A 22,815-nucleotide genomic window follows, 5' to 3' on the forward strand; every position below is an offset into this window, starting at 1 on the left:
TTCACCTTTTCTTTATTTCAATGGTCAGAACAGGGAAACATAAGCAGACCTTGACCGTCGCATTAATATGTGAGAACTTTTGGTATGCCAATGAACGCATTTAGACTGGTTTTCTTTGCCCAACTATTCACTTTAAAGTCAAGGTCAGGCGTGTTATGTTTATCCTAGTGGTGTTGTGATGGATCAAGTTCATTGAGTATTGTTGGTCTGGGGTGTTTGACCAATTAATCGAGTAAGAAATGTGTAATCGAATTTGGTCGGGATTGTCCAACATCATGATAAACAAAAGTGTGTAATTAGCCAATCAGTAAAACACGCAAGACATGTCATAGAACACTTGTCGTAATCAATTGCTTGTCTGTGTTGTCGCTCATTTCAAATATGAAGTGTCGAAACAAATTGAAGAGCACAAACATAATTAAACCACATGGCAACATGTGTAGAAGAAACTTTGTATGATTTTCCTGGAAAACGTACACGGTCTTCAGTGCGACCAAAGACAAATATAATCTATTTTAATCGATCATCCGTTGGTTACACAAAACTGATGATCGATCATGAAATTACAACCGATTCCCAACACTAGTTTATCCTCGTTCCAGGTCAACACTAGACTGTTTTCATATGGGGATGTTACTGGATATGTTATTAGAGAATGAAATAAAACTAAACAAAGGTGGCCAGTACCAAAACCTGTGTCCATATAGATAGGGTTCAATCCAGAGAACTGGTGATGATTAGATGTTTTATTTGACAGAATGTTCCGTCAGGAGATTGGTACTGCCCTGACTGTAAACCTAAGGAGACAAAGAGAAGCCCTCTAAAGAATCGACGGCGCACATTTAGTGAGCAGTCAGAAGAAGAGGAAGAAGAGGAGGAGGAAGATGAAGAAGTGGATAGGTATGTTTTTTTTATTATTGATACAATAATCCCGAAGGGCCGGTGAGCTTATGTCATGGCGCGGCGTCCGTCGTCCGTCGTCCGTCCGTCCGTCCGTCCGTCCGTCCGTCCGTCAACATTTCCTTTAAATCGCTACTAGTCATAGAGTTCTGCATGGATTGTAACCAAATTTGGCCACAAACATCCTTGGGGGAGGGGGAACAGAACTTGTATAAATTTTGGCTCTGAACCCCCAGGGGCAGGAGGGGCGGGGCCCAATAGGGGAAATAGAGGTAAATCCTATAAATCGCTACTTGTCCTAGAGTTCTGCATGGATTGTAACCAAATTTGGCCACAAACATCCTTGGGGGAAGGGGAACAGAACTTGTATAAATTTTGGCTCTGACCCCCCAGGGGCAGGAGGGGCGGGGCCCAATAGGGGAAATAGAGGTAAATCCTTTAAATCGCTACTAGTCATAGAGTTTTGAATAGAATGTAACCAAATTTGGCCACAAACATCCTTGGGGGAAGGGGAACAGAACTTGTATAAATTTTGGCTCTGACCCCCCGGGGGCAGGAGGGGCGGGGCCCAATAGGGGAAATAGAGGTAAATCCTTTAAATCGCTACTAGTCATAGAGTTCTACATGGATTGTAACCAAATTTGGCCACAAACATCCTTGGGGGAGGTGGAACAGAACTTGTATAAATTTTGGCTCTGGTCCCCCGGGGGCAGGAGGGGCGGGGCCCAATAGGGGAAATAGAGGTAAATCCTTTAAATCGCTACTAGTCATAGAGTTCTACATGAATTGTAACCAAATTTGGCCACAAACATCCTTGGGGGAAGGGGAACAGAACTTGTATAAATTTTGGCTCTGGTCCCCCGGGGGCAGGAGGGGCGGGGCCCAATAGGGGAAATAGAGGTAAATCCTTTAAATCGCTACTAGTCATAGAGTTCTACATGAATTGTAACCAAATTTGGCCACAAACATCCTTGGGGGAAAGGGAACAGAACTTGTATAAATTTTGGCTCTGACCCCCCGGGGGCAGGAGGGGCGGGGCCCAATAGGAGAAATAGAGGTAAATCCTTTAAAAAGCTACTAGTCATAGAGTTCTTCATGGATTGTAACCAAATTTGGCCACAAATATCCTTTGGGGAAGGGGAACAGAACTTGTATAAATTTTGGCTCTGGCCCCCAGGGGACTGGAGGGATGGGCCCAATAGGGGAAATAGAGGTAAATTCTATAAATCGCTACTTGTCCTAGAGTTCTGCATGGATTGTAACCAAATTTGGTGACAAACATCCTTTTTGGAAGGGGAACAGAACTTGTATAAATTTTGGCTCCGACACCCCGGGGGCAGGAGAGATGGGGCCCAATAGAGGAAATAGAGGTTAATCCTTTAAATCGCTACTAGTCATAGAGTTCTGCATGGAATGTAACCAAATTTGGCCACAAACATCCTTGGGGGAAGGGGAACAGAACTTGTATAAATTTTGGCTCTGGCCCCCCGGGGGCAGGACGGGTGGGGCCCAAATAAGGGAAATAGAGGTGAATCCTATAAATCGCTACTTGTCCTAGAGTTTTGCTTGGATTGTGACCAAATTTGGCCATAAACATCCTTGGGGGAAGGGGAACAGAACTTGTATAAATTTTGGCTCTGACCCCCTGGGAGCAGGAGGGGTGGGGCCCAATAGGGGATTTAGAGGTTAATATTAAAATTCCTTCAGAAAAGAAACAATGAACCTGTATTCAGAACATTACTTGGCATTACAAACCAGGTGAGCGATACAGGCCCTCTGGGCCTGTTTTTTTTATTATTGATACAATAATCCTTATCTACTTAATCTGTGAACTATAATGCATTCCATTCATGGGATCTACATTTCACAGTTTTGTAAATGGAATCCATTTCTGGAGCTTTAACTTTGCAGTACACCAATTCCTTTAAATGCAATAGAACTGCACAAGATAATCATGAAAGCAGCTACCTGGACACTAATAGCAAGAAGTTAGGTTTACTTAAAAAATTCACAGTAATGTTTAATCCGGCAAAATTTTGTTTGTTCCGACTTTCTCACAGTCCTTGCCGGTCTGAATGTCTGGCCATTTTTTTTCAACTTTCATCAGATGGTGGGCTATTCAAATCGTCTTTAGCCCACCATCATCAGATGGTGGGCTATTCAAATCGCCTTTCGTCCGTGGTCCGTCGTCCGTCCGTCCGTCCGTCCGTCCGTCCGTTAACAATTCTTGTTACCGCTAATTCTCAGAAAGTGCTGAAGGGATCTTTCTCAAATTTCATATGTAGGTTCCCCTAGGACTCTAGTTGTGCATATTGCATTTTGGGACCGATCGGTCAACAAGATGGCCATCTTGGATTTTGATAGTTAAAGTTTGTTACCGCTATTTCTCAAAAAGTGCTGAAGGGATCTTTCTCAAATTTTATGTACAGGTTTCCCTAGGACTCTAGTTGTGCATATTGCATTTTGGGACTGATCGGTCAACAAGATGGCCGACAGGCAGCCATCTTGGATTTTGATAGTTAAAGTTTGTTACCACTATTTCTCAAAAAGTACTGCAGGGATCTTTCTCAAATTTCATATATAGGTTCGCCTAGGGCCCTAGTTGTGCATATTGCATTTTGGGACCGATCGGTCAACAAGATGGCCGACAGGCGGCATCTTGGATTTTGATAGTTAAAGTTTGTTACCGCTATTTCTCAGAAAGTACTGAAGGGATCTTTCTCAAATTTCATATGTAGGTTCCCCTAGGACCCTTGTTGTGCATATTGCATTTTGGGACCGATCGGTCAACAAGATGGCCGACAGGTGGCCATCTTGGATTTTGATAGTTAAAGTTTGTTACCGCTATTTCTCAAAAAGTACTGCAGGGATCTTTCTCAAATTTCATATATAGGTTCCCCTAGGGCCCTAGTTGTGCATATTGCATTTTGGGACCGATCGGTCAACAAGATGGCCGACAGGCGGCCATCTTGGATTTTGATAGTTAAAGTTTGTTACCGCTATTTCTCAGAAAGTACTGAAGGGATCTTTCTCAAATTTCATATGTAGGTTCCCCTAGGACCCTTGTTGTGCATATTGCATTTTGGGACCGATCGGTCAACAAGATGGCCGACAGGTGGCCATCTTGGATTTTGATAGTTAAAGTTTGTTACCGCTATTTCTCAAAAAGTGCTGAAGGGATCTTTCTCAAATTTCATATACAGGTTCCCCTAGGACCCTAGTTGTGCATATTGCATTTTGAGACCGATCGGTGAACAAGATGGCCGACAGGTGGCCATCTTGGATTTTGACAGTTAAAGTTTGTTACCGCTATTACTCAAAAAGTACTGAAGGGATCTTTCTCAAATTTCATATATAGGTTTCCCTAGGGCCCTAGTTGTGCATATTGCATTTTGGAACCGATCGGTCAACAAGATGGCTTGGATTTTGATAGTTAAAGTTTGTTACCGCTATTTCTCAAAAAGTACTGAAGGTATCCTTTACAAATTTCATATGAAGGTTCCCCAAGGACCCTAGTTGTGCGTATTGTTAATTGGGACCGATCGGTAAACAAGATGGCCGACCGACGGCCATATTGGATTTTGATTGTCAAAGTTTGTTACCGCTATTTCTCAGAAAGTACTGAAGGGATCTTTCTCAAATTTTATGTGTAGGTTCCCCTTGTACCCTAGTTGTGCATAGTACCTTTTAGGACTGATGCATAATGCCTTTCGGGACTGATCGGTAAACAAGATGGCCAACCGGCCGCCATCTTAGATTTCATTGTTGAAGTTTGTTACCACTATTTCTTAGAAAGTACTATAGCGATCTGTCTCAAATTTTATATGTCATGTGTTTGAAAAAGTTTGAAAAGCAGGAAAAAAAGGTCCCTCTTTCCATTGTCAGACATAGATCTTTCTTTGGTGGGCGCCAAGATCCCTCTGGGATCTCTTGTTTAAAGCTGCTAATGGCTTAGCCAAGCGGCTATATTAAGATAGGTGCATGTTGGACCCATCTCCGGTTGATGCGTGCGCATCTGCTGACCTCCGGTATTGACAGTTAGCCAGATAAACAAGCAACAACCATGTCACCAACCTGTTCATATTATTATAATCATTACTTGATATTTTTGCAGTTCACAAATAAAATGGGATATTCTTGATACATTTTTCTGCATTATTTATTGGCGTGTTTCCCAGTGGGTATGTGGCTTCAGACGATGACCTAGTTTTGATCGCTGGCAGTACCCTGTAAAATGCCGTCGGGTTGAAGCTATACTTTCAAATTTTCGCACCGGGTAGTGTTTGGGAATTTGATCGGTATTGCTATTGATATGAAGATAGTTTGATAATATTTCAGAGATTAATGCAAGTATTAACTGCATTAAAACATTGAAGCAAGTATTTTTGTATCCAGTGTAAACTTTCTGGCTAATCATATTATACTGACTGCATAAACAAAACATGGCGGCCACAAAGTAAAGCATAGTTTCTCCAACTGATCGTGAACTACAGGTACGTTACGTTCACAAATAAACATCTTTGAAACTGTAAATGCCTTTAGTAGATGTTTTAGGTAATAGTTGTATTGGATAAGAATCCACGACTGCAGAAACGATGTGCATCAATGACGAATATCTTCGCCAATTCATGTGAAAAATGACAAGCCTTTCGAACACTGAAACATGTTGACAATGCTGGTTTAAAGTGAAAGCAGTGTACATGGAAAAATATATAGGTGTATGTAGTTGAAAATAACCTTTAATGAGCACTGTCCACAATAAGGACTTCACCCTCAGAAGAGACTGACTTTAAATGACTTAAACTGATATTTTGACTAAACAAAGTAACATAAAACTAATTTTTTTTCTTTTTTTTTCTTTTTTTGTAGTGAGGAGGAGGAGGAAGATGAAGAAGTAGAGGAGGATGAAGATGAGGAGGAGGAAGAGAACAATGATAACTTGTGTGCTGTGTGTAGTAAGGCAGGCATGCTTATCTGTTGTGACACATGCCCCTTATCCTACCATTTGGCATGTGCCAAACCCGCTCTCAAGAAAGTTCCCAAGGGCAAGTGGCTATGTCAGATCTGCTCTGGTGTGGAGAAACAGGGAAAGATCAAACTTGTTAAACTACCAAGCAAAGGTATGTCCAATAACTAAAATTACCATATAAAGGTATGTTGTATGTGCAATTTTAAATCACTTCATGCAGTTTGGAATGCTATGAAACTTTTTACCTGTGTGCCGAGCATGGTGTCAATGATCTTTTTTATTATGCATCTTTATACATTGATTTAACTTGTATATGAATTAGTGCTGGAACGGTTAGTAATAATGCCAACCGGTTAACCGGATCGGATTAACCGAACCGTAACCGGATAACTGTACACTTTTGTAGTTGTTTAAGTAACGTTACAGTCGTACATCGATGCCATGAATTTGTCATACTTCGTCTGGATTCCATAACAATTGTTCATATCTTCCAGGAAACACTCATTTAACACAAAGAATTATTGCTTTGAATTAGATTTATTTTGCTTGTTTTTAATAAAACCATGACAGTGAATTGAAATCAGTGTAAACACTTACAATGTCAAAGTAGGCCTATTTCCTGCACATGTTTTCTTTTGCACACGGCACTTGCGTACATCACACACACTGGAACGTTTGCATAGAAGCCAAGTGACACCTATAAGCGTTTTAGTGACGACCCAGTTTCCGATCACAACACTGTTGTAACCCTTAATTTTATTACAAAATTGCGCTTCTGAAAGCATATATACTTTTTACTATAGGTGAAGATGGTCGTTAGTACAGGTATTTCATTACTTTGAGGAGTATTTTTGCCGTAAGAAATGTATATGGCGGTTATCGGATAGCTAAAATGCTAACCGGATACAAGCTGAAACCGAACCGTGAACCGGTTATCCGGTTACCCGTTCTAGCACTAATATGAATATGTGTTATCATCAACTTTAATTTGGATATAACTTGACATCAATTATTAAAACAATTGTTTACAGTACTGATTGCCAAATTTCAATATATATTAGCTTAGAAATCATTGATATAATGTATATGAAACTCTGCATTTTGTGAATATTATATAAGAAATCTTAGCTTGTATAATAGTTATCCTTTTGATGCAAAATCTAATGAGTGATATTAAAGAAAAGAATACTTCATATTTTGCATTGACGTTTGCTATTGAGTAATTAGTGTCCTGATACTATGTTAACTGGTTAATCTGAATTGTGTTTAGGTGGAAAGAAGTCCTCCAGGTCTACTCCTACATCTAGTAAGGCATCCTCAAGGAAGGGAAGTCCCCGCGACAGCCCAGTCACCGTGAAAAACTCGCGTAAGAGAAGTCGTCCTGTTTCTCCAGTGGAGGAGGTCAAACCAAAACTGAAGAAGACAACCAAATCCATGTCAAAGCTAGCTCAGGATGTAAATGGAGGTATGTAGAATAATGTGTGTTAATCTTAGTTGGAACCTTTGGGAGGGGTGGGGGCAAAAGATTTATGTTCTATACTATCAGTCACACTGGAGGGGGGGAGGGGGCTATAGATTTATGTTGTGTCTTTCTCCTATACTATCAGTCATATTTGGGGGGGGCTATAGATTTATGTTGTGTCTTTCTCCTATACTATCAGTCATATTGGGGGAGGGGGCTATAGATTGATGTTGTGTCTTTCTCCTATACTATCAGCATATTTGGGGGGGGGCTATAGATTTATGTTGTGTCTTTCTCCCTATACTATCAGCCATATTTGGGGGGGGGGGCTATAGATTTATGTTGTGTCTTTCTCCTATACTATCAGCCATATTTGGGGGGGGGGCTATAGATTGATGTTGTGTCTTTCTCCTATACTATCAGGCATATTTCGGGGGGGGGGGCTATAGATTGATGTTGTGTCTTTCTCCTATACTATCAGCCATATTTGGTGGGGGGGGGCTATAGATTGATGTTGTGTCTTTCTCCTATACTATCAGCCATATTTGGTGGGGGGGGGGGCTATAGATTTATGTTGTGTCTTTCTCCTATACTATCAGCCATATTTGGAGGGGGGCTATAGATGATGATGTTGTGTCTTTCTCCTATACTATCAGTCATATCGGGGGTGGGGGCTATAGATTTATGTTGTGTCTTTCTCCTATACTTTCAGTCATATTAGGGGAGGGGGCTATAGATTGATGTTGTGTCTTTCTCCTATACTATCAGGCATATCGGGGGTGGGGGCTATAGATTTATGTTGTGTCTTTCTCCTATACTATCAGTCATATTGGGGGATGGGGGCTATAGATTGATGTTGTGTCTTTCTCCTATACTATCAGGCATATCGGGGGGGGGGGCTATAGATTTATGTTGTGTCTTTCTCCTAAACTATCAGCCATATTGGAGGGGGGGCTATAGATTTAATTATCTTTCCTATATATCAGTCTTGGGGGGGGGGCTATAGATTGATGTTGTGTCTTTCTCCTATACTATCAGTCATATTTGGGGAGGGGCTATAGATTGATGTTGTGTCTTTCTCCTATACTATCAGTCATATTGGGGGAGGGGGGCTATAGATTTATGTTGTGTCTTTCTCCTATACTATCAGTCATATTAGGGGAGGGGGCTATAGATTTGATGTTGTGTCTTTCTCCTATACTATCAGGCATATCGGGGGTGGGGGGGCTATAGATTTATGTTGTGTCTTTCTCCTATACCTTTCAGTCATATTAGGGGAGGGGGCTATAGATTGATGTTGTGTCTTTCTCCTATACTATCATCAGTGCATATGGGGGGGGGGGCTATAGATTGATGTTGTGTCTTTCTCCTATACTATCAGTCATTTTTGGGGGAGGGGCTATAGATTGATGTTGTGTCTTTCTCCTATACTATCAGGCATATTGGGGGGTGGGGGGGCTATAGATTTATGTTGTGTCTTTCTCCTATACTATCAGCCATATTTGGAGGGGGGGGGCTATAGATTGATGTTGTGTCTTTTATTCTCCTATACTATCAGTCATATTAGGGGATGGGGGGGGCTATAGATTGATGTTGTGTCTTTCTCCTATACTATCAGTCATATTTCGGGGGGGGGGCTATAGATTTATGTTGTGTCTTTCTCCTATACTTTCAGTCATATTTGGAGGGGGGGCTATAGATTGATGTTGTGTCTTTCTCCTATACTATCAGTCATATTTGGGGGGGGCTATAGATTGATGTTGTGTCTTTCTCCTATACTATCAGGCATAGGGGGGGGGGCTATAGATTTATTTGTGTCTTTCTCCTATACTATCATGTTGTGTCTTTCTCTATACTATCAGTCATTTGGAGGGGGGGCTATAGATTGATGTTGTGTCTTTCTCCTATACTATCAGTCATATTGGGGGGGGGGGGGCTATAGATTTATGTTGTGTCTTTCTCCTATACTATCAGCCATATTTGGAGGGGGGCTATAGATTTATGTTGTGTCTTTCTCCTATACTATCAGTCATATTTGGGGGGGGGGCTATAGATTGATGTTGTGTCTTTCTCCTATACTATCAGCCATATTTGGGGGGGGGCTATAGATTGATGTTGTGTCTTTCTCCTATACTATCAGCCATATTTGGGGGGGGGCTATAGATTATGTTGTGTCTTTCTCCTATACTATCAGTCATATTGGGGGGGGGGGGCGCTATAGAGGGGGGCTATATAGATTTATGTTGTAACTTTATCCTATACTATCGGCCATATTAGGATTTGTATGGGCTCTATTTCTTATGACGCATTGAAACATCATACTTTGTACATTTATAATATATGGTCTAAGCGAGGGAAATACAACCTAATGGCTGATATGGTGGGGATATAATTTGTCACATTGTCTTGTTAATCTATTCTGATTCTCTGATGAACACAGTAGGATCTGATGATATGAACAGTTATTAGTATGTTTAGATTTACATACATGTGAATGTAAATACCAATTATTTTTATTTTAAGATGCAGATGTTAAACATGTTGCTACAACAAGTTCAAGAGGCAATTCTAAAGTCCAGCACATGAAAATCTGTGAGGACTTGGTCGTTGAGCTTGTGAAGCATGAAGAAAGCACTCCATTCCTTAAACCTGTCAGCAAAAAACTGGTAAGCCTTACCACACTCTCTTCAAAGATTTATTGTTTTCTGATTTACTGTCAGCCAGTTTTCTTTAAAATGCGAAATATCTTTCAAGGAATATGTAATGAAATTAATTTGTCAAAATTTATATCCGCAAATTAGTATCTTCCACAATTTCTGCAGTGCACAATTAAAGGAGGGGTATCACTTTGGACTGTTTGACGGCCACTCAGTGATAAGTAAAATATTTTGCCTGTTATATGCTATTCAGAATATCCAATTTTTTCTGCGCTCATGGTAATTTCAGAGGGCAAAGGTCAAAGGGTGAAAATTCACATTTTCATTGTTTAAGTCCTAATTAATTAAATATTAGAATAGAGATAACAATTTTTGCAGGTTTTGCCTGTAAATATTGGGTTTATTCAGTTCAGTTCAGAAAAATGATGAAAATTTCAAAATGTTGATCCCAGTAAAAGTGTTGACCATGCCGGTTTGAAGTGAAAACAGTGCCTAAATGGAAAAACATATATCAGGGCAAGAAATATCCCTGGTCCAATGGGCGGAGACCAGTAAAATATGCTCCCGGGCAAGTGAAAATTGGTGTAAATTTGTGCAGTTTTAATGTTAATTACCCTATTTTGGGTAAAATTAGACTGAAATCTTAAATTCGGGCAAGTGGTTTTCAAAACAAGTTTCTTGCCCTGTATATCGGCGTATTTGGTCGAAAATAACATCTAATTAAATATAAGCACTGTCCACAATTCATTATTTTTAATTATTAAAATAAATCACTGGTGAATTAACTTCAACTAAAATACAGAAATAACAAACACAAACACTAAAACAGTTGTTCACTACTTGATTTTTCTTTGTTTATAAAACAAATAAAAAACAGTCCGGTACACAATCATTTCAATGAAATTTTTAATTTAATACCCCATTGCTCAAATCCCCCACCTAACCAATGGAAAAATAGGCGATGGGGTCTTATTTTCAGACTTGCTCCTCTCTCTGTTCTCTTTTAGAGTACCTTTGTTGAATTTCATCTCATGATGTGTTGGTATCTCTATATAAATTGATTTTTAATAGATTTCCTTTAACGTTATTGTAGGTCCCAGATTATCATGACATCATATCCTGTCCAATGGACTTCTCAACTATCCGCAACAAGATCAATAGTTTTATATATACTGATGCAATGAGTATAGTGAAGGATGTACGACTCATTTTTTCTAACTGTGCTCAGTACAACAAAAAACAGACTCCTGAATACAAAGCTGGTGGCCTTCTGTCCAAACTGTTTGAGAAACGCCTCCGGGAAAACCACATTGGTGTCGAGGATTCAGCTCCACCTAGCAAGAAACAACGCCGTACATTATAGTATTGAGTGTAGAGTAATGATTTTGTGTGTAATTGATAAAAATTATCATTAGGGGTGTGACAATACACAGCTATGGTATAACACTGTTAAAACACCATACAACACAGCCGTGGATGTAAATCACAGCTCCATTGTCTGATAGGCAGGGGCAGACAGTTCTAGACCTAGATCTTTTACCAATGCTATAAGGAGGAGCTCTATGTATTAAGGTGTGCCATTACTGAAGTATTCTACACCCCTGGTGGTCATTGCTTTGTATGATTATAGTTTGTTACACAACTACATTGTGCACTTCAATGTTTTGCAAGTTTAATTGTAGTAAGTCTGAATTTGATATCCTGTGCATGCGAGAAGTTATGGATCAGTTTTGAGTGAGTTAATAGATATTTAAGACTGATAATGTGTTCATTCCAGGGTGTTCTACCTGGTATTTATCATCATGAAAACAATGAGAGTGCTACTGTTTTACAGGTTCTGTTTTAAATCTTGTTTAAATCTAGAATTCCATCCTATTTTCTTGTTTATTTTTACATTATATGCTTGTCAATGAAAGAAAAGTTAATCCGTACAAAAAATTATCTCGTTAGGTGAGACTGTACATAACGTCAAAAATAAAAAAAATCACAAATCTACACTACTCTATCTAGTTAGTATTACAATTTTCAAAGAGAAAAAAAAAATTAAGATTATGTATGTTGAAAAAAATTGCTAGGTATACATCTTGTTGCAATTATGAATACATCTATTTACACATAGAAGAAACAAGTGAGTATCTCATTCATGACTTGCACACCTTGATTTTTAGCTCACCTGGCCCGAAGGGCCGGTGAGCTATTGCCATGGCGCGGCGTCCGTCATCCGTCCGTCAACATTTCCTTTAAATCGCTACTTGTCCTAGAGTTCTGCATGGATTTTAACCAAATTTGGTCAGAAACTTCCTTAGGGGAAGGGGATCAGATTTTGCATAAATGGTGACCCTGAGGGGTAATAGAGGTAAATTCTATAAATCGCTACTTGTCCTTGAGTTCTGCATGGATTGCAACCAAATTTGGCCAGAAACTTCCTTAGGGGAAGGGGATCAGATTTTGCATAAATGGTGACCCTGACCCCCCTGGGGCAGGAGGGGCGGGGCCCAATAGGGGTAATAGAGGTAAATCCTATAAATCGCTACTTGTCCAAGAGTTCTGCATGGATTGCAACCAAATTTGGCCAGAAACTTCCTTAGGGGAAGGGGATCAGATTTTGCATAAATGGTGACCCTGACCCCCTGGGGCAGGAGGGGCGGGGCCCAATAGGGGTAATAGAGGTAAGTCCTATAAATCGCTACTTGTCCTAGAGTTCTGCATGGATTGCAACCAAATTTGGCCAAAAACTTCCTAAGGGGAAGGGGATCAGATTTTGCATAAATGGTGACCCTGACCCCCCTGGGGCAGGAGGGGCGGGGCCCAATAGTGGTAATAGAGGTAAATCCTATAAATCGCTACTTGTCCTAGAGTTCTGCATGGATTGCAACCAAATTTGGCCAGAAACTTCCCTAGGGGAAGGGGATCAGATTTTGCATAAATGGTGACCCTGACCCCCCTGAGGCAGGAGGGGCGGGGCCCAATAGGGGTAATAGAGGTAAATCCTATAAAACGCTACTTGTCCTAGAGTTCTGGATGGATTGTAACCAAATTTGGCCAGAAACATCCTTGGGGGAAGGGGAACAGAACTTGTATAAATTTTGGCTCTGACCCCCCGGGGGCAGGAGGGGCGAGGCCCAATAGGGGAAATAGAAGTAAATCCTATAAATCGCTACTTGTCCAAGAGTTCTGCATGGATTGCAACCAAATTTGGCCAGAAACTTCCTTAGGGGAAGGGGATCAGATTTTGCATAAATGGTGACCCTGACCCCCTGGGGCAGGAGGGGCGGGGCCCAATAGGGGTAATAGAGGTAAGTCCTATAAATCGCTACTTGTCCTAGAGTTCTGCATGGATTGCAACCAAATTTGGCCAAAAACTTCCTTAGGGGAAGGGGATCAGATTTTGCATAAATGGTGACCCTGACCCCCTTGGGGCAGGAGGGGCGGGCCCAATAGTGGTAATAGAGGTAAATCCTATAAATCGCTACTTGTCCTAGAGTTCTGCATGGATTGCAACCAAATTTGGCCAGAAACTTCCCTAGGGGAAGGGGATCAGATTTTGCATAAATGGTGACCCTGACCCCCCTGAGGCAGGAGGAGCGGGGCCCAATAGGGGTAATAGAGGTAAATCCTATAAAACGCTACTTGTCCTAGAGTTCTGGATGGATTGTAACCAAATTTGGCCAGAAACATCCTTGGGGGAAGGGGAACAGAACTTGTATAAATTTTGGCTCTGACCCCCCGGGGGCAGGAGGGGCGAGGCCCAATAGGGGAAATAGAAGTAAATCCTATAAATCGCTACTTATCCTAGCATTCTGGATGGATTGTAACCAAATTTGGCCAGAAACATCCGTGGGGAAAGGGGAACAGAACTTTTATAAATTTTGGCTCTGACCCCCCGGGAGTAGGAGGGGCGGGCCCAATAGGGGAATAGAGGTAAATCCTATAAATCGCTACTTGTCCTAGAGTTCTGCATTGATTGTAACCAAATTTGGCCACAAACATCCTTTGGGGAAGGGAAACAAAACTTGTATAAATCTTGGCTCTGACCCCCCTGGGGGCAGGAGGGGCGGGGCCCAATAGGGGAAATAGAGGTAAATCCTAAAAATCGCTACTTGTCCTAGAGTTCTGCATGGATTGTAACCAAATTTGGCCAGAAACATCCTTAAGGTTAACAGAATTCGTATAAAATTTGGCTTTGACCCCCTGGAGCAGAAAGAGTGGGGCTCAATAGGGGAATTAGAGGTAAATATTCAAATTCCTTTAGAAAAGAAACAATGAACTTATATTCAGAACATTACATAGCATTACAAACCAGGTGAGCGATACAGGCCCTCTGGGCCTCTTGTTCCTTGTAGGTTTAATAGAGATTATGATACACTATAGTTAAAGAAAATCACTTTTTGAGCATTTAAGCTCTTAATAATTATGGTTCTATTCTAAGTTGATAGGCATATTGACTCTGTCATGTTTTAAAATACTTTCGATAACAATCATTATATTAATGATCTACATGTACTGACATTGATAGTACAATTTGGGTGTCATCATGTGATATAGGGTGTGTTAATGTAAGTATTCCACCCAATAAGCTCCCCGTCCTTATAAGTGCTCCCCCCTTTTAATGCCTCACTTTCATTCACTTACATTGACTCAATACGGACGGAAACTATGAAAACTCAAGTTTCTCTATTTGATTTCTTTTGTTATTAAATTGATTACTGCTTTGGGCTTTTCCTGTAAAATATCTACTCCACCCCTTGAACTCTAGATTTTTTTATGGGGACCATGCATAGAAGCAATTAAATTTTATGTGGTACCAGGGGTAGAAGCATTTTTTACAACATTTGAATCACCCACAGAAGTAGTTTTTAGCACGATGGATCATAGCTCATCGTAGCTTATAGCATGACCCCTAGTTTTGAAAATCACATTGTGAACAGGATATCTCAAGTTATATATCATTAACAGCAATGAAATTTGGCAGAGACATGTAGTTCTATATAAGGTCGGAACTGATAAAACTTGGCGACAAACAGACATAAACTGAATTTTTGAGGAATTAAAATATATATCTTTCCTTCTTTGTCTATAGTAATATTTAAATGAGAAACACAATGCATGATGGAAAATGATATAGCCGACGGTACCACTTCATACAAAAAAAATATAATTTAAGAAAAGATTAAGGCAATTAAGAGATATTCATTATTTTTCTATTCTTAAATATGTTACTCAAAGTGTCATGACATCATAATTACCGGTGTTGGATAATCTATATTCCCTGGACAGTGTCACAAGTCAGGTGCCTAAGTTTCATCTAGATGCTGTTTATAGGTCTATATCTGTGTGTGTATGTGTTAGATATACCATTTACTTTTAAAGGGAAAAACAATGGTTGAGAGTTAATTAATGTATTTTGTTATCAAGGCCCTGGGAAAGGCTCGCCTGTAGCTGCCAATGTTAATTTGTTGACCGTAGTACACATTCCGTTGTGCCGAGACCCAGCCAATATAACTTGTGAAAGGAGTAGATATGATAGGACCAGTATTTGGCCTTAATTTTTCAGGCCAAAAAATATTAACTCTTATCCACATCAATTTCACATCAACAAATACTCTCATACTTGCCATTCATCAAAACATAACTTTTTATAGTCATGCGCACGTTGTGCTCCACCTATGACGTCATCAAATTGATGATTTTCCTCTTCTCGCCAAATTTTGCTAGAAATTCATCATCTTTAGGTTAGAAAAGGCTTGAAATAGATTTGGCCACCACCTTGGAGCAACTTTATATTTTGCATGGATATGCGTAAATACACGATACACAACGTGTGAAAATCTCTTTCTTAGTGAACATAATTGGCACATGCGGGATATTTTTGGAGCATGTCAGGTGTAGAGTCTGTGTACATCCGCTATGCGCAGATTCCAATTGCGCATGCGATACAGGAAGTCTGTTTCTTATACCGATTTCGTCGTGATTTAGTGATACCAATCTTTCAAAAACATATACTATAAGATATACTTGTCAGCAATAATCTACTATAAATTAAGAACAGTGACATTACACAGTGCTAAACACATTTGTTTTGTGTAAACTTAAAGCGGCGTATCATACAAACTCTTGCATCGGTCACGATATTCTAAGCATCTGATCGACTTTGGAAACTTCCGGAACAATACAATGCAAATCAGGTTTATATAGTCAATAAAAGAAAGTGACGATACGGATAAAATTTTGTACCGGCCACACATTTAATTTATTTCATATCATCCTAAGTCCTAGTTGTACGTTGCATTATCGCTTACTTAACCTTGTGACAACAGACCGCATTTGCTACAGTTCTGATAAATATTTCTAAAAGCCTTGCGTATTAGAAACAGATAAAACAAAACATTATAAAATATCAGTCTGAGTGTCTGAGATCTAGATCTAATGTACCCCAGAAAGGCATTCAAGCATGTCACAGGTTAGTCCCCACGTCCATAGAGATTGTAATGTGTTCTAGCGGACAACTATTTTTAACAGCGAAACTAGTCTAGCGTATCAATATCAATATGATAATAAACACACTTCTATGTAGCAAAGAAAACATTTAACAAAGTTCAAAGTAATTTTACATTTAAAGTTTGATGAAGTAAATGAAAGTATTTGTTACAGTACAGCAAGGGCGTAAACTATCTCCTTGCAATAGTCCCAAGGATAATGAGCGAAATTGCTACGTACACCTGTTGCCGAGGAAGTAGTTAGCGAGTACTTAATATCTAACAGACATATTTCTAGGTTTTTCTTTACTAACCTGGGAGCTTATTTAGTTGAATATGGTACATATTATATTATATTGCTCAATGTTGGAAACTTAAAATATTTTCATTCAATAATATTTCAATGTATTATTTTCATTAAAGGCTATTGTGATCATTCTGATGTTGAAATTAATTGGAAACTTATTAAACAAAAGAAGAAATGTGTAACAATTAAAGTTAAATTTGATATTTCAATCGAGAATTTATATATATAGTGAAAGATTGATTAATATCATGATTTCTTTAAGAAATACTATATTGCAATTTTTACTGTTGTATAGCAAAAAAAGGATGATGAATGAAAGAAATCCCATCCTAACTTGAGATTTGGATTAATAGTGGGGAATTCACTTTACATGTGTGATCAGACACTGTAGCTGAGGTAAATCCTCTCGGTCAAAACTAGATAACCCTATCATATTACAATCAACAATGGTTCTAGACTGACTTTTAAACTGTAAGTTATTTATAGCATCATCATCATTATTTAAAACTTGCATGCATGTCTTGTTGAAATAAGTCACTAAGTGAAATTTTTACGGAATCCCATCCTAGTCTACCGACACTTGTAATGTGTAGATGTGCGGTAGTAGGAGGGACTAGGTGGTGTTAGGAGGATGTTGATGGACCAGTATGTTGGTGTCGTTACACCGTTATTATTTATCTTACTAGAATTTTGTCTGTGTTATCACTGGCTGTACTATTAAATTATTGACAACAAAATATTGTATGTGTTTTTGTTTCATTACAACTGGATGATCAAGCCTACAATATACTACTTTTCGGAAATGGCTTTTTAGCCCACCATCATCAGATGGTGGGCTATTCAAATCTCTTTTCGTCCGTGGTCCGACCTTCCATCCGTTAACAATTCTTGTTACCACTATTTCTCAGAAAGAACTGAAGGGATCTTTCTCAAATTCCACATGTAGGTTCCTCTAGCGGTCTAGTTGTGCATATTGCATTTTGGGACCAATCGGTCAACAAGATGGCCGACAGGCCGCCATCTTGGATTTTGACAATTGAAGTTTAATACCGCTATTTCTCAAAAAGCACTGAAGGGATCTGTGTCAAATTGCATGTGCAGGTTCCCCTAGGGTTCTAGTTATGCATATTGCATTTTGGGACCAATCGGTGAACAAGATGGCCGACAGGCCGCCATCTTGGATTTTGATAGTTAAAGTTTGTTACCGCTATTTCTCAGAAAGTGCTGAGGGGATTCTTCTCAAATTTCACATGTAGGTTCCCCTAGGGATCTAGTTATGCATATTGAATTTTGGGACCAATCGGTGAACAAGATGGCCGACAGGCCGACATCTTGGATTTTGATAGTTGAAGCATGTTACCACTATTTCTCAGAAAGTACTGAGGGGATTCTTCTCAAATTTCACATGTAGGTTCCCCTAGGGATCTAATTATGCATATTGCATTTTGGGACCAATCGGTGAACAAGATGGCCGACAGGCCAACATCTTGGATTTTGATAGTTAAAGTTTGTTACTGCTATTTCTCAGAAAGTACTGAAGGGATTCTTCACAAATTTCACATGTATGTTCCCCGAGGGCCCTTGTTGTGCATATTGCATTTTTAGCTCACCTGGCCCGAAGGGCCGGTGAGCTTATGCCATGGCGCGGCGTCCGTCGTCCGTCGTCCGTCCGTCCGTCCGTCCGTCCGTCTGTCTGTCCGTCAACATTTCCTTTAAATCGCTACTAGTCATAGAGTTCTGCATGGATTGTGACAAATTTGGCCACAAACATCCTTGGGGGAAGGGGAACAGAACTTGTATAAATTTTGGCTCTGACCCCCCGGGGGCAGGAGGGGCGGGGCCCAATAGGGGAAATAAAGGTAAATCCTATAAATCGCTACTTGTCCATAGAGTTCTGCATGGATTGTAACCAAATTTGGCCACAAGCATCCTTGGGGAAGGGGAACAGAACTTGTATAAATTTTGGCTCTGAGCCCCGGAGGCAGGAGGGGTGGGGCCCAATAGGGGAAATAAAGGTAAATCCTATAAATCGCTACTTGTCCTAGAGTTCTGCATGGATTGTGACCAAATTTGGCCACAAACATCCTTTGGAGAAGGGGAACAGAACTTGTATAAATTTTGGCTCTGACCCCCCGGGGGCAGGAGGGGCGGGGCCCAATAGGGGAAATAAAGGTAAATCCTATAAATCGCTACTTGTCCTAGAGTTCTGCATGGATTGTAACCAAATTTTGCCACAAACATCCTTGGGGAAGGGGAACAGAACTTGTATAAATTTTGGCTCTGAGCCCCTGGGGGCAGGAGGGGCGGGGCCCAATAGGGGAAATAAAGGTAAATCCTATAAATCGCTACTTGTCATAGAGTTCTGCATGGATTGTAACCAAATTTGGCCACAAGCATCCTGGGGGAAGGGGAACAGAACCTTGAGCCCCCGGGGGCAGGAGGGGCGGGGCCCAATAGGGGAAATAAAGGTAAATCCTATAAATCGCTACTTGTCCTAGAGTTCTGCATGGATTGTGACCAAATTTGGCCACAAACATCCTTGGGAGAAGGGGAACAGAACTTGTATAAATTTTGGCTCTGACCCCTGGGGGCAGGAGGGGCGGGGCCCAATAGGGGAAATAAAGGTAAATCCTATAAATCGCTACTAGTCATAGAGTTCTGCATGGATTATAACCAAATTTGGCCACAAACATCCTTAGGGGAAGGGGAACAGAGCTTGTATAAATTTTGGCTCTGACCCCCAGGGGGCAGGAATGGTGGGGCCCAATAGGGGAATTAGAGGTAAATATTCAAATTTCTTCAGAAAATAAACAATGAACCTGTATCCAGAATATTACTAGGCATTACAAACCAGGTGAGCGATACAGGCCCTCTGGGCCTCTTGTTGGACTGATCGAACGACAATATGGCCGACAGGACGCCATCTTGGATTTTGACAATTTAAGTTTGTTACCGCTATTTCTCAAAAAGTGCTGAAGGGAGTTGTCTCAAATTTCAAGTGCAGGTTCCCCTAAGTCCCTGGTTATGCATATTGCATTTTGGTACCGATCGATGAACAAGATGGCCGACAGGCTGCCATCTTGAATTTGGATAGTTGAAGCATTTTACCACTATTTCTCAGAAAGTACTGAAGTTATATGTCTCAAATTTTATATGTTCCACTAAGACCTTAGTTGTGCATATTGCATTTTCGGACTGATAGTCAAAAAGATGGCCGACAGGTAGCCATCATATATTTTGATAATTGAAGTTTGTTACTGTTATGTATCTCAGAAAGTACTTGAAGGATCTTTCTCAAATTTCATATGTTGTAATATGTAGTGAAAGTTTGAAAAGCAGAGAAAAGATCCCTCTTTCGTTTGTCAGACATAGATCATTTTTTGGTGGGCGCCAAGATCCCACTGGGATCTCTTGTTAATTCTAAAAATGGGAATGTAAGGCAAGATTGATAATTTTGTAGAATCGCATAAAATGCAGTATTAGTTTACTGTTGATATCAAAATTATCACATTCTGAAAAGTTCAATTAAAATGAATTACATGTTAATTTTCATAATGCGGGTTGTCTTGTGTTCCCAACCGTCCTAATTATCTCAAGATAGTTGACTATCACTGGGCAAGATGTAGGAACTGAAATGAATCCGGTGGTTGAATAGACTACAATATTTTATGTGACTAATTTTCAGTAACTAAAAAGCCTATATAGAGACTTGGTATTGTGTCGGTAGCATGCTGAAATGAGGGGCAGCCAAGTTTGTTTGAATGAATGACCTTGACTTGAACATCTTTAAAGGTCACAGGAGTCACATAGGCTAAAAGCTTTGATCTATATATTATGTTAAATAAGTTGATGAATTCTTAGTTAAATGCCTAGAAACATTATGGGACATGTTGCCAACCTTGGAAACCACTGTGCCTAAAATCCCCTACTCTTCGTTTATCAGACTGCAGCCCAGCATAGGCTAATTACATGTACGTGAGTAAACGATGATGGCATGTTGCATGTTTGTTCGAATGACTACCTAGTCAGGTTTGTTCAAATTCATGACATTAACTTTCATTAAAATGTCTTTGATTTTTTGTCGTTAACTAATGTGAAGCCTACCAGACCTGCATCATGCTGGAATGAAGGGTTTACCTGATTTAACAAATGTACTTTGCCCTTCAAGCAGGGGTCAAATATGCCAATATATTTCAGCAGCTTCTTGATGCTGGGTTGATGGACAAAGTTTGTTCAAACCAATAACCCTGACCCGATCTAAGGCCACAAGGATCAAATACTGGTGGTCTATAATCTTTGAACCTAACTGGCATTAAGACCTGATCGTTGAAGGCGCAGGTTTAAACGTTGGGGTGATGGATTAACGTTGGAGGTGACGGGTTAAACGTTGAAGATGACGGATTAAACGTTGTGGCGACGGATTAATGTTGTAGGTGAAGGATTAAATGTGGCGACGGATTAACTTTAGAGGTGTCGGGTTAAACATTGAAGGTGTCGAATTAACGTTTGAGGTGACGATTAAACGTTGAAGGTGACGGATTAACGTTTGAGGTGACGATTAAACGTTGAAGGTGACGGATTAACGTTTGAGGTGACGATTAAACGTTGAATGTGACGGATTAACGTTTGAGGTGACGATTAAACGTTGAAGGTGACGGATTAACGTTTGAGGTGACGATTAAACGTTGAAGGTGACGGATTAACGTTAGAGCTAATGAACTAAACGTTGGAGGTGACCAATTAAACGTTGTGGCGACGAGGATTAACTTTGGAGGTGTCGGATTAAACGTTGGAGGTGACGGATTAACGTTGGAGGTGACGGATTAACGTTGGAGGTGACGGATTAACGTTAGAGCTGATGGACTAAACGTTGAAGGTGACTAATTAAACGTTGTGGCGACGGATTAACGTTGGATGTGGTGGATTAAACGTTGAAGGTGACGGATTAAACAGTGGTGACTGCAGAGTTCTATATGTTCTTAGCTAGTTGTATTCGGACCGAAATGTCATTCTACCTTTATTTGGTCCTGAGTGTCTATAAAGCACATACTTTGAGGATTCTAAAACGCCTGAAAATGATCTGGACCCTAAGAAAATCCTCGTGTATTTACAATGTGTGTTAACTGTAACCAAGTCCTTCTGCTTAGAACAATACGTACACGTATAAAAGACCAAAGGGATCTGAGAATTATTTACAGATTATATAATCATGGACCCACCAGAGTGCCCTTAGACAATTTTTAGACGTTTTAGATTTCTAGATTAACAAAACGGTAAAAATCATACTCTACATGTAGACCGAATAATCTATCTCTTAAAATGAGCTCCTTTTCTTTTTGTTGCCATTTATTGATACGCTCATTTTACTCTACATGGTACTATGTACGAGAAGGGTGGAAACTTCACAGATTCAAAAATTTCCAACCCGCCTACCTTTAGCGGCTATAAAAACACATTTCTAGCACATCTTCATAAAAACGCTACTACCGTTGGAAAGAGCGATAGTTTTCCTTTCCATATCACCCTACACATTTATACAAAGTGTCGTCACTAAGACGATTTGAGCCCCATTTGCACAAACATAACCCTAGATTTTGGAAAATCGACCAATTAAAATTCATAGTGTCTGTTTCCGATAAAATATGCATGAGCGAGGCTTCCACTGCAATCTCATTGGCCGGCTATAAAAAGTCTCTCTTCTACATGTACAGTGTGCACATGTATGTGTTTGAATACTAACGGCGAAATCTAATTATAGATGTAAAAAAAACCTTTTCGGTGCGTCTCTGGTGTGTGGTTGACGCCAGAGATGACTAGAAATTATAAATAATTACTTTGTGACAATTAGAGATAGATGTAATTTTGTCCGTCATATCAAATGTGTTGAATAACTAGCGATGTCTGAACCATCTCAGCATTACGAAAAGACACTGAATTTTAATAGTCGATTTTCCAAAATCTAGGGTTATGTTTGTGCAAATAGGGCTTAAATCGTCTTAATGACGGCATTTTGTATAAATGTGTAAGATGATTTTAAAAGGAAA

At 40.0% G+C, this 22,815-nt stretch overlaps 1 protein-coding gene across 1 annotated transcript in view; it reads left to right on the forward strand.

Moving 5' to 3' along the window:
• Positions 1-17,508, forward strand: part of LOC138319782 (bromodomain adjacent to zinc finger domain protein 1A-like) — a 66,724-nt gene extending 49,216 nt beyond the window's left edge. Inside the window, exons 19-23 of the mRNA XM_069262917.1 lie at positions 758-900; positions 5,770-6,020; positions 7,140-7,334; positions 9,855-9,997; positions 11,082-17,508. Coding sequence (XP_069119018.1) covers positions 758-900; positions 5,770-6,020; positions 7,140-7,334; positions 9,855-9,997; positions 11,082-11,351 — 1,002 coding nt within the window. The 3' untranslated portion in view covers positions 11,352-17,508. The remainder of the gene's footprint in view (positions 1-757; positions 901-5,769; positions 6,021-7,139; positions 7,335-9,854; positions 9,998-11,081) is intronic.
• The last annotated feature ends 5,307 nt before the right edge of the window (positions 17,509-22,815 follow it).

This window comes from Argopecten irradians, chromosome 3 (genome assembly GCF_041381155.1).
Source record: "Argopecten irradians isolate NY chromosome 3, Ai_NY, whole genome shotgun sequence".
Taxonomy (NCBI): Eukaryota; Metazoa; Mollusca; class Bivalvia; order Pectinida; family Pectinidae; genus Argopecten; species Argopecten irradians.